Source organism: Blennius ocellaris (assembly GCF_963422515.1).
Source record: "Blennius ocellaris genome assembly, chromosome: 15".
Classification (NCBI taxonomy): Eukaryota; Metazoa; Chordata; class Actinopteri; order Blenniiformes; family Blenniidae; genus Blennius; species Blennius ocellaris.
The window spans coordinates 19,717,549-19,730,341 of NC_137664.1; the positions used below are offsets into that span (position 1 = coordinate 19,717,549).

The 12,793-nt window shown below is 46.2% G+C and overlaps 1 protein-coding gene across 1 annotated transcript in view; it reads right to left on the reverse strand.

Annotated features, from left to right (window-relative positions):
- Positions 1-6,192: 6,192 nt before the first annotated feature.
- The window catches only part of LOC308140269 (uncharacterized protein), a gene marked incomplete at both ends in the record, with an annotated part of 18,840 nt that continues 12,239 nt past the window's right edge, over positions 6,193-12,793 (reverse strand). The window contains 2 exons of the mRNA XM_080509954.1: positions 6,193-6,197; positions 9,242-9,835. Coding sequence (XP_080366080.1) covers positions 6,193-6,197; positions 9,242-9,835 — 599 coding nt within the window. The remainder of the gene's footprint in view (positions 6,198-9,241; positions 9,836-12,793) is intronic.

Here is a 12,793-nt window from a genome sequence, read left to right on the forward strand (position 1 = left end):
TTATGATGAGCTTTATTATTTGGGTTTAAAGGACTCGGTCATGTGCCCCGTCTCCGATTTGTTCTGTTGGTGTGTCTCATGCATGTTCAGAGACCTGCTGAGTGGAATTGGATTTTCTCAATATTCTCTTGTTATAGATAAACGCACAGATATAACATCTGTCATGCAGCTGAGTGTGGTAATCCGCTATTTCAGTGTTAAACTGAACACAATTGTGTCACCTTTCTTTGGAGAGAGTGAGTTTGGGATGGTGAAACAGCAGAGATTATAGCTTCCACTTTGACCAGCTTACGACAGAGCATTGGGCTGGACATCACATTGGATCACGTACAGATGGCTGCTTGACTGCCATTTACTGCAAACAAAAATCAATATTTCGAGATGTATTTACAGTTATGAATAGGGCTCTCATTTACATGGTGGGGCAGGTTCAGCTGTTGGGATTTTTTGGGGGTTAGTACCATAAAAGCTGAACAAACCACAGTAAATTCAGCATGTCAGCTCAGACGAGAGTCAATAAATCACTTCTTCCATTTGCAAACAGCACAAACACCGTTTACTCTGTTTCTCACACACATGCTTTTTAATGCTGAAGGTTTCTGCTTGAAAATCACTCCTGTGATTTCACTTTGAACAAGAGTTTGGTAAAAGTTGGCACAATATTCAGAGATCCAGACTCCTGGCATCAACAATTCTTTAATGAAAAGGTCTTCAACACACGAACGGCTTTCTTTGTCAAAGTAATAGCTGTCGTATGATCAGCAGGACTAATTTTGCGTTTGGACAGTTTCTTTAGTCTACAGCATATTAAATTAAAGCTATTATATATTATTTCTAATTAAAAAAAAGCTATTTGATTATGAAAAAGCCATGTATATCTCAAACCAAATGTTGTAGTCTGATCAGCAGGAGATAAATGAAGGCTGCAGTGAGTTTTGTGACACTGTAGTGAACACCGGTGACGATATTCGATATTGGTGTTGTAATTTGCAGACGGTCCCTGAGCGCTGCTATTATAGAGCTGCTGCACATAGAGATCAATGTTATTTCTGTCGCTCCAAAGACAGATGCTTTTGGTAAAAAGAATGAGTTTGTAGCATATTTTCTACCTCACAACGATCGTACAGAGGTTCCGTTTGTGTGTTGATGTTTCATTAAAGAGTTGTTGATGCCGGAAGTCCGGATCTATGAATATCGTGCCAACTTTACCAAAGTGAGCTGCAGCTGCAGCCTCGTTTCTGTCTGCGAGCTCCAAAAGAAATATAACGATCCTCCACCAGTCACATCCATGTGCTCATCCAGACGTTTCCATACCTGCTCTGTGGAACTTGATTTGAGGTTTTCGGGCTATTCGAAACAGTTTTCCCTGACGAACAATCTCCTCCTCGAACTGGACGATAGTTTGTTGAAACACGGAGAATATTTCTCCAGCAGCAGCAGCGAGTCGTTCGTTGATAAACTCTCTCAAGGTCTGAGTTGAACTCATTGTTTCTCCAGGAGATGAAATATTTCCTCTTGTGAAACACGAAAACACAGAGAAGGAGCTTCTCTTCTTCTTCTTTGGATAAGGCGGACGAGACGTAACTCTGGCGTGTTATTCTTCTTCTTCTGTTTGGTTTTACCGGACGTTTACATCCACGTATGTTGTATTACCGCCATCTACTGGTTTCACATCTCTATATCAAGTCCCACCGCTCTATATTTTCCACAACAGCCCCGTTGCTTTTAGGAATCTGCTTAAACATTTCCTGCCCCTTCCACTTTCTCCCCACACCAGTATCTCCTTCACTCCTCCTCTTTCCATTCCTTCTCTCCTCAGTTCCTCCATCATATTCCTTCTTTCTACCCCATGCTTCCTGCAGGTCACCAGCACAGACTCCATCGTTTCCGGTACTGGACATAAGCTGCAACTGCCTGTTGGATGTTTCCCCATTTTGTATTTATTGCTGTTCAGATATGTGTGCCCAATTCTTAATCTAGTATATATGGTCTCCTCTTCCCTACTGCCTCCTCCACTCCTCATACCTCCCACTGTATTTTGAATATTGAACAGATGTCTTCCTCTTTTCTCCTTGTCCCATTGTTGTTGCCGTTTTTTTTGGGGGTTTTTTTGTGCTTCTCTCCTCGCCCCATCATCGGCAAACAGCGATCTTCCCAGGTCTCTTGGCACTTTCCAGAATTCGTACTTTATGTTATTTATTGGTACTTGATATACTGAGAATCAACATTTTGTAAGTTATCGTTGATTCATGCATGTCATTATAACCACTGTTCACTGTTTCACATCTGCAAGGCCACGAGTCTTTGTATTACTGAAACTGTACCGCTGTGAGACTCTTCAAGGTCTCTGGCCTCTGGGCCGGGGGACATCTTATCTGAGATTCCTGCTTCGACTGTGTGAACCACATAGAAGAGGAGACACACACACACACACACACACACACACACACACACACACACACACACACACACACACACACACACACACACACACACACACACACACACACACACACACACACACACACACACACACACACACACAGGCCTGGGAACCAGTGTGAACCTGCTTTGTTGTATCTGTGTATGAAAATGTAACCGCCTCCTGTAACTTTGAATAAAACTGGGCAGCGAAATGAAGATCTTTGCAGATCGATGAACTCCAGCTCCTGAGGTGAATTCATTTCTCTGTCCTTGTACCAGCTCACTTATTGTTTTGACTCTTTATTGCTCTCGATACTGGGGTTGTCTCTCTTCTCTCATTCTTGCAGGTTTTTTACCTAACACAGATACTGGATGTTAATGCAATGGGTCGGTAGTCTGCTGGATTACTGCCATCCTTCCCAGGCTTTCTTATTGGGATTATTACCACTTCATTCTAACTCTCTGGTAACTTCCCTTCCTCCCACACTTTGTTAAATAAACCTAACAACTTCTTCTGACCCTCCTCACCTTAATGTTTTAACATTGAGTAACACACCCCGTCCTTCCCTGGTGATGATCTCTTTGTTTTCCCAAGAGCCATATTTAACTCCTCCATATTAAAGGAGATATAATACTCCTCCTCATCGTTCATCTTCCTCTGGAAAGCTCCTTGGTTTCCTTTCTTGGTCTCTTCCCTCCCTCTTCTCACCTCCTCAGACAATTTTCCAGAGCTATGTATTGATACAAATGTTTTTACCATTACATTAGCTTTTTCCTTATCCGTCATCCGTCACTGCAACGTCTCCTCCATCATTCAACACCAGATAGTTCTACTCCCTCCTATCTCCCCCCATCTTTCTTTTCATTCCCCACATCTCTCCTTCCTGTGTTGCACTCCCAATTGAGTTACAGTAATTCCTCCAATATGCCCTTTTTGTTTATCTTTTTACTCTCCTCACCTCTGCTTGAGCCTGTTGATATTGGAAGCTGTGTGTTCTTTTAACTATCTTAAATGCCTTAATACTTTTCTTCACTGCATCTTTACACCTATCATCCCACCAAGGTACTAACTTCCTCTTCCCTTTACCCTTCCTTTTAGGAATGGTCTCTTCCACTGCGAGTAATCTGGCTTTTTTGATCTCACTATCCGACGTCATAATATCTAGATCACTCCCTAACTGATTTAGGTCCAGTCTGTCTTTTCAATCATCCATTTGACGTCCCTCTCGCCTCTAGTCTCTGACACATCCATGTCAATCTTACCAGTCACCAGGTAGTGATCACTTCCTATCGTTCCCTTCCTGCCAACTGTCCAATTACATATTGTTGCCAATCCACTGGTCACCAATGTTAGGTCGAGTACTGACTCCCTTCCTGTAACCACATCAATCCTGGTTTTACTTCCATCATTCAGATATACCTCCCCTTGAACTGCTACCTTATCGTGGTGGGGGAGTTTGAGCACCCGAATGATCCTCGGAGCTATGTTGTCGGGGGTCTTTATACCCCCAGTAGGGTCTCCCAAGGCAAACAGGTCCAAGGCGACGGGTCAGACCAAAAACAGTTCAAAACACCCCTATGAACACACACAAGAGGAGAGCAGAGACGTCGCCCGGTTTGGTGCAGCTGGGGCCACACCCTGGAGCCAGGCCCGGGGTCGAGGTTCGTATGTGAGTGCCTGGTGGCTGGGTTCTTGCCCGCAGGACCCAGCTGGGCTCAGCCCGAAGGGACGAAGCAGGCCCCTCCTCCTCATCCTCCTGTGAGCCCACCAGCCACAGAGGCTGCCATAGGGGTCGGGTGCAATGTGGATTGGGTGGCAGTCGATGGCACGGGCCTCAATGATCCCCAGACACAGAATCTAGTTTTCGGGACATGGAATGTGACCTCGCTGGGGGCGAAGGAGCCCGAGCTTGTGCGGGAGGCTGAGAGATACCGTCGGGCTCACCTCCACTCACAGCTTGGACTCTGGAACCCAGCTCCTGGACAGGGGCTGGATACTCCACTTCTCTGGAGTTTCCTGCAGTGTAAGGTGGCGGGCTGGAGTGGGCTTGCTTATTGCCCCACAGTTCAGCCGCCATGTGTTGGAGTTCACCCCGGTGAATGAGAGGGTTGCATCCCTACGCCTTCAAGGTGCAGGAGAAGTCCAGCGGTCGTACTGCTCACTACAAACTCACCTCCACCGTCATGCTGTGGCTCCAGACAACCAAGACCGGCTCCGGCATCATGAACCTCGGTGGCAGCCTCACAAGACAGATGGAAAAAGACGAGATGGTCGGATAGTCTTTTCCTCACATCGCCAACATCGGCCGCCTTGTTGAAGATATGGAGAACAAGATCCGCTCCACACTGAATGAAATCTACTTTGGGAAGACCAAGCACATCGTTAACGGCCTAAGGAGTGTTCAGACTCTGGCCGACAAGTCTACAACAGTCAGAGACAGGTCTCTGACTGTTGTCTTGGCCTATGCACCGAACAGCAGTTCAGAGTATCCAACTTTCAAGGATTCAAGGATTCAGGGATTCTTTATTGTCATATCAGAAAATGATGCGAAATTTGGACTCAGGTCCCGGTAAGCCAAGTAATAAAAATATATATAAAAGGAGTGTAAAAATATATACAGGAGCGTAAAAAATATATACAAGGGATAAAGTGAGGAAGTGGTGGTGAATGAAGTGTAAAGTGTTTGTAGTGCAGGAAGATGAGGGAGTCTACGGAACATGGCTCGAGTTCACTAGTCTCACAGCTTCAAGGAAGAAGCTGTTCCTGAGCCTGGTGGTTTGGCTCCTAATGCTCCTCAGCCGCTTTCCTGAGGGGAGGGGCTGAAACAGTCCATGTGCTGGGTGGGTGGAGTCCTTCATGATGCGGAGAGCCCTCACCCTGCATCGTGCTGTGTAGAGGTCTGAGGTGGTGGGGAGGCCGCTCCCGACAGTCCTCTGAGCGGCCTTTACCACCCTCTGCAGAGCCTTCCTCTCAGCGGCGGTGCATCCACCATGCCACACAGTGATGCAGCTGCAGAGGACACTCTCCACCGCACAGTGGTAGAAGCTCCTCAGGACGGAGCTTCCCAGACCTGCTTTCCGCAGCTTCCTGAGGAAGTAGAGACTTCTTGGAGTCCCTGGGAGGGGTGCTGGATAGTGCTCCAACTGGGGACTCCATTGTTCTCCTGGGGGACTTCAACGCCCACGTGGGCAATGACAGCGAGAACTGGAAGGGGGTGAATGGGAGGAACGGCCTCCCCGATCTGATCCCGAGCGATGTTCTGTTATTGGACTTCTGTGCCAGTCACAGTTTGTCCATAATGGACACCATGTTTGAGCACAGGGGTGTCCATTAGTGCACGTGGCACCAGGACACCCTAGGCCGGAGGTCAATGATAGACTTTGTGGTCGTGTCATCTGATCTCCAGCCGCGTGTCTTGGACATTCGGGTAAAGGGAGGGGCAGAGCTGTCAACTGATCACCACTTGGTGGGGAGTTGGATGCGCTGGACAGGGAGGAGGCCGGACAGACTCGGCAGGCCCAAACGTGCTATGAGGGTCTGTTGGGAACATCTGGCCGAGCCCTTCGTCCACGCAGTTTTCAAATCCCACCTCCGGGAGAGCTTCTCACAGATCCCGAAGGAGGCTGGAGACATTGAGTCCGAGTGGACCATGTTCTCCACTTCCATTGTTGAAGCTGCGGCTCGGAGCTGTGGCCGCAGGGTCTCTGGCACCTGTCGTGGCAGCAACGCCCGAACCCGGTGGTGGAAACCGGAAGTAAGGGATGCTGTCAAGCTGAAGGAGTCCAATCGGGCACCGTTAGCTCATAGGACTCCCAAGGCAGTCGACAGGTACCGGCAGGCCAAGCGAGCCGCAGCCCGGGCTGTGGTGGAAGCAAAAACTCGGGTCTGGGAGGAGTTCGGAGAGGCCATGGATGAGGACTTTCGGTCGGCCCCGCAGAAATTCTGGCAAACCGTCCGGCGCCTTAGGCGGGGGAAGCAGTTCTCCACCAACACTGTTTATAGTGGATGTGGGGAGCTGTTGATCTCAACTGGGGATGTCGTCGGGTGGTGAAAGGAATACTTCCTCAATCCCACCACCACGTCTTCCATTGAGGAAGTAGAGGCTGGGTTCTCAGAGGTGGACTCGTCCATTACCCAAGCTGAAGTCACCAAGGTTGTTGCGAAGCTCCTCGGTGGTGTTGGGACCATTATGTCCTCATATGGATCACTATTTATGTTTTGGTTGGCTATCGATAATGATTAATAATTATCAAAGATAGTTATTAATAATGTTGAAATTTAATCTGATCTGCATCAGATACCTCGGAGCACCACCTGTCGTAACAGGAAATGATAGCCAATTCAGTTATATCAGTCTCATAAGATATACTAAACAGTTAATCAGGAATTTGAATTAATAGTTAAATTAATTACAATTACCAGAATTAACAGTCAAGGTTGAAGGATTTTGGAGTTCTTGACACAGAAGAGGTCGACATTTCATTCACCTTTGTGCACATTAATAAAACAGCAAGCATGATTCCAAAAATATATTTATTAACAATGAAAACAAATAAAACACAGATTCTAACTACCTATATACAGCTGGGTGTGTGTAGGTGTGTGTGTGTGTGTGTGTGTGTGTGTGTGTGTGTGTGTGTGTGTGTGTGTGTGTGTGTGGAGAGAGAAAGTTGGAGGGAGTGTGTGTGTGTGTGAGACGTGTGATGGAACTACAAAACAAGAAGGCGGATCACAAGAAACTACATTCCAAATGGAGGTTGTCAGAGAACAGGAGGTCTGTCCTTTACAGCTCGGCCATGTGCTGATAGCAAAAGAACAATAGAAGCTAGCCGTAGCATCTGCTTCTGTGTGTCTCTGCTAAAGGACCATTTCTAGAATGAGTTTATGTGACTGCGATTTGTCTTGTAAAATGTCAGGAGTCGTCAGATGGTGTTCAGTTACTGTGTGATGTTGTCTTTGATGTGATATGTGTAGGATTGTGAGTTAACAAGTTAGTAAAGCAAAGATTAGCATGCAGACCCTGTGTCTGTGGCAGAGCTAACAGTGGTTTACAGGTTGATAACTGCTCCTAATATCATTATCATCAGAACGCGATCACTGTAACAGAATCAACACATCTTCATGAAAGTTAAACAGTTCTATGCATAGCATCAGGTTTAACTAATCTCGAGTAATGCCCAGTTGTTACCACTTCCTTGGAAGAGTTCGGTTGTTGTCCTGCTGGAGGGAAGCTGGTGTCTTCTCCTGTAGTTAGCACCTCCTGCTAACTGTGGTTTGCTGGTTCTGCAGGCTGAGGAGAAGAAGATGGAGTTGATGTTTCAGGAGCTGTCCTTTACAGCTCCGGGTTGTCCCTTTGTTCAGACTGAGGATCTGGTCGCTCAGGTCTGTGATGGTTTCCTGCTTGTTCAGGAATAACACAAAGAAGTTCTGTGAGGGTCCCTGGTCCTGTCCTGGAGGAACCGGTTGGTTTCCCTGGAGATCAGACTCTGGGTGCTGGTCTCTGGATCAGGGGAAGGTCTGACCCTCGTGGTCGGGTCAGCAGATGAGTTGAGGAGTGGAGGCCTCTGGTTGCCGGCCTCTCGTGTTAGCTGTGTGCTAACACTGCATGAGCTGCTCTGCAGCAACCCACCTCCTTGGAGTTTGCTTTGCAAGAGTCTCTCGAGTGGAGGCTGGGTGAAAGCCTTTTGTCCACGTGTGACTTCAGAGGTGTCGAAGCCTGAGAGCTTCGACCAATCAGTGATTATCAAAACCAGTTGGATTTATATCAACATTCTAGTTCCATTTCCTCACAGTTCACATCTGCCCATTCAAGATTTTTAATGTCACATTATTCAAAACAAATAAAAAAATACAAACCACAAATACAAATACAAATACGAATCAAAGTTATTTAAATCTTCACATTTTCGAAAACCAGAAACCAAGAATTTCCCTGAAGCAGAGCATCAAACTGTGTTTCACATTCAGACAGTCCGGGACTCGGTTCACTTGAGGGGGGGGACGCCTTTCTCCCTACTTCTTCCTCAGTGCTCCACGTCTGCCCACAAGATATTTTCCAACTTTTTCTTTCAGCAGTTGGCTTTGTTTCTTTATTCCCCAGAATGCATTGCTCACGACACCACGTCCTCTCGCCCCGCCCGCGAGAACGATCATTTGCGACTCGCGATTTTGGGCTCAAGCTGGAATTCCCGAATGAGAACTCCCGTCGAGACGTTCATGACTTCCTCTCTTGGTGAGCTTTCATGTGGTGCGAGAAAGTATCATGTCTACCGTACCTTTTCCCACATATTTCACAACAATACGGCTTCTCACCCGTGTGAATTCTCATGTGGTCAAACAAACGACTTGGTAGACTGAAGCGTCTCCCACATGTTTCACAAGGATAAGGCTTCTTACCCATGTGAGTTCTCATGTGGCGTGACAATCGACTCTGCACACTGAAACTTTTCCCACATGTTCCACATGAATAAGGCTTCTCACACGTGCGACTTCTCATGTGGTTGTTATAAGCAGACCGAGAACTTAAGCTTCTCCCACATGTTCCACATGAATAAGGCTTCTCACCCGTGTGAGTTCTCATGTGGTAGACAAAAGCAGGCCGAGAACTGAAGCTTCTCCCACATGTTCCACATGAATATGGCTTCTCACCTGTGTGAGTTCTCATGTGGACTAACAAATAACTTGGTCGACTGAACCTTTTATCACATGTTCCACAAGCATGCGGCTTCACACGTGTGTGAGTGCCTCTGTGGATCAACAATTGCCTCTGCACACTGAAACTTTTCCCACATGTTCCACATGAATACGGCTTCTCACCCGTGTGAGTTCTCATGTGGGCCGACAAATGACTGTACTGACTGAAACTTTTCCCACATGTTTCACATAAATACGGCTTCTCACCTGTGTGAGTTCTCATGTGGCGTAACAAATTACTTGGTTGAGGGAACCTTTTACCACATGTTTCACATGAATACGGCTTCTCACCTGTGTGAGTTCTCATGTGGACTAACAATTGACTTGGTTGAGGGAACCTTTTATCACATGTTCCACAAGCATACGGCTTCACACGTGTGTGAGTTCTCATGTGGCGTAACAAATTACTTGGTTGAGGGAACCTTTTATCACATGTTCCACAAGCATATGGCTTCACACGTGTGTGAGTGCCTCTGTGGATACACAATTGCCTCCGTTGGGTGTGACGTTCACCGCAGAGTTTACAAACTGTCTTCTTCTTATCAGTGACAGTTCCTAAGCTCTGACATAATTTAGGTTTTTTAGGACCAATTCCACCACGTGTTTCCTGATAAAGAAGCTTTTCACCTTCAGCCTGTTTCTCTGACACAGGAACCTCGTCCACACGGTCACCGAGAACTATGCTGAATTTTTTCAGTTCTGCATTTATAGCTGATTCTGTGTCAAGATGTTTGTTCACATCGTGAACTTCAGAGTCCTGAGAGAGGAACTGTTCAGTGTCCGGTGCTACGGATTCACTCAGGGAACTTTGCTCCTCAATAGAAGGAACCCTAAAGGAACCACCTTCAGACTTCAGTAGAAGCTGCTCTCCCTCCTGGCTGCTACCGACTTCCTCTCGTTCTTCTTTAAACTGCAGAAGTCCTGGTTCTTCTGGTTCCACTTTGATCTGCAGAGGTTCTGGTTTTATACAGTAGTTTATTTCCCGTATCAAGAGCTGCTCCTCTCTACGGTCATGGAGCTGGTGGAGTTCTGGAAGGACAAAAAAAGTACAAAATAGTAGGTTCATTGCATTACTTCTACTGTTCCAGTTAAAAGAAACTAAACTGACTCAAGCATTTCAATTGAAAACTGTAATGTGAGCACTTTGAACAACGTTCATGGATGGAATTACTGTGAAGGTTTCCAGTCTGTGCGACCAACTGTAAGCTTTGGTAAGAAGAAAAGCCTTGAATCTGGCCTTAAAAGCAGAGACCATGTCAGCCTCCCTCACTGAAACTGGGAGCTGATTCCACAGTCCATTCAGTCTTACTATATCTTGAGATACTTTCTCAGATGTTTCGGGGACAAATATAATAACTTGTGTTTTGTCAGAGTTCAAAAGCAGAAAATAATTAGAGTTGAATGTACATTGATAAAGTTCTGCGACAATTTACAGTTGAGAGGGAATGTTTGCTTAGCGAAGGGAGATGTTTACAGAAGTGTAATGTTGTGATGTTGCTGTGATTACGCTACAGTAGAGAGTGGAGAAGAAGAGTGAGTGTATTTAGAGTTACATTAAAGATTAAAGATACTAAAAACACGACAGACACAAATCCTGCGTCTGTCTGCGATGGATAAACCAAACACAGTCAGAACCATGGAGATCCTCCACCAGTCACATTCATCCGTTCATTCACACTGTTCCATACCTGTTCTGTGTAACTTGATTTGAGGTTTCCAGATGATTTCCAGCAGCTTGTGCTGACGATCAATCTCCTCCTCGTACTGGACGATGGTTGGTTCAAACAGGGTGAATATTTCTCCAGCAGCAGCAGTTAGTCGCTGGGTGGTCAAGTCTCTCACGGCGTCGAGGGAATCGACACTTTCGCCATCAGCAACAGTCACTTCAACGACATCCTCCTCTTTAATGTGTGGAGCTTCATGTTCCTCCTGCTGCAGGCTGGAGCTCGTCTTCTGGTGACCGACGTGTCGCTGTGAACTCTCTGGAGGGAAACAAGACAAAAGGCCACTGATGTGATGGATGTGAATATTTTCAGTGATGGATGGATGAGACAGGACAGGTAATCTGTTGCAGATCTGGCAAAAATGCTCCTTGTCAACCAGCCAGCAGCAACGTCGACATTCAGTGAGGTTTGCACCGCCCCTCCTTTCACTTTGGACTTTTCCCGTCACCATAGCAACCTCTGAGCCTCATTCTCCAAGTTAAAACTCATTAAAAACCACTTGAGGAGCTCAGTGGGACAGGAGACACTGAGTGGACTTGTCATGTTGTCCATAGAGAATGAGAGAGCAAAGAAAATGGACATCCAGAGCATCGTGGACGAGTTTGTGGAGCACAAGGCTCGTCGTACGTCCTTCAAATAGTGGTGAGTAGGCCTGTAGTACTTAAAGGTATACAGGAGGATTTTCAGGAATTTTAGGAAAGAACCGCCCTCTCCACCGTTTGAAAAAAATGCGCATGCGCAACGCTGTAACTGCTCCCGAGACGGAACGCCTACTAAAACGCGTGCGAGAGACATGCACGAGCCCAGTTCTCCTCGTGCACGCTCTGTTTACAAGTCACAAGTCGGCATCGCTCACATAAGCTCACTTTACAAGAAGATTTGCACCAGAGAGGGTGAAACTGTGTAAAAATGTCCGAGAATAATGCGTCGGGTCGGCCACCGGCATGATGAGAACCGTGTGGAGTGAGCTGCGCGCAGGGACGAGTACGTACGACGGGCGTACGTCATATATCACCACAATGATTGACAATTGGGAGGACCAGTTATTTTGATGATCCACCCGGAAGAAGAAAATCCTCTACTATACCTTTAATAGTTAAAATAGTTAAAGTGGCTGTCAAAATTATGTGTTCGTTGTCCGTGGTGCTGAACTGCTTTCAATTTGTCTTGTTTTATTATTTAGGGGCCACGAAGCCTCATGTTTTTGTTGTTCTCTTGGTTTATTATACTTCATGTCCGTTTAATGGACTTCAAAATGACGTCCTTGCTCTCCGTGGTGCAGAAGCTTTAAGCCCCGCCCCCACCATGTGTGTGTTGTAGAATGACGTTATGATGAGCTTTATTATTTGGGTTTAAAGGACTCGGTCATGTGCCCCGCCTCCGATTTGTTCTGTTGGTGTGTCTCATGCATGTTCAGAGACCTGCTGAGTGAAATTGGATTTTCCCAATATTCTCTTGTAATAGATAAACGCACAGATATAACATCTGTCATGCAGCTGAGTGTGGTAATCCGCTACTTCAGTGTTAAACGGAACACAATTGTGTCACCTTTCTTTGGAGAGAGTGAGTTTGGGATGGTGAAACAGCAGAGATTATAGCTTCCACTTTGACCAGCTTACGACAGAGCATTGGGCTGGACATCACATTGGATCACGTACAGATGGCTGCTTGACTGCCATTTACTGCAAACAAAAATCAATATTTCGAGATGTATTTACAGTTATGAATAGGGCTCTCATTTACATGGTTGGGCAGGTTCAGCTGTTGGGATTTTTGGGGGGTTAGTACCATAAAAGCTGAACAAACCACAGTAAATTCACTCCTGTGATTTCACTTTGAACAAGAGTTTGGTAAAAGTTGGCACAATATTCAGAGATTCAGACTCCTGGCATCAACAATTCTTCAATGAAAAGGTCTTCAACACACGAACGGCTTTCTTTGTCAAAGTAAT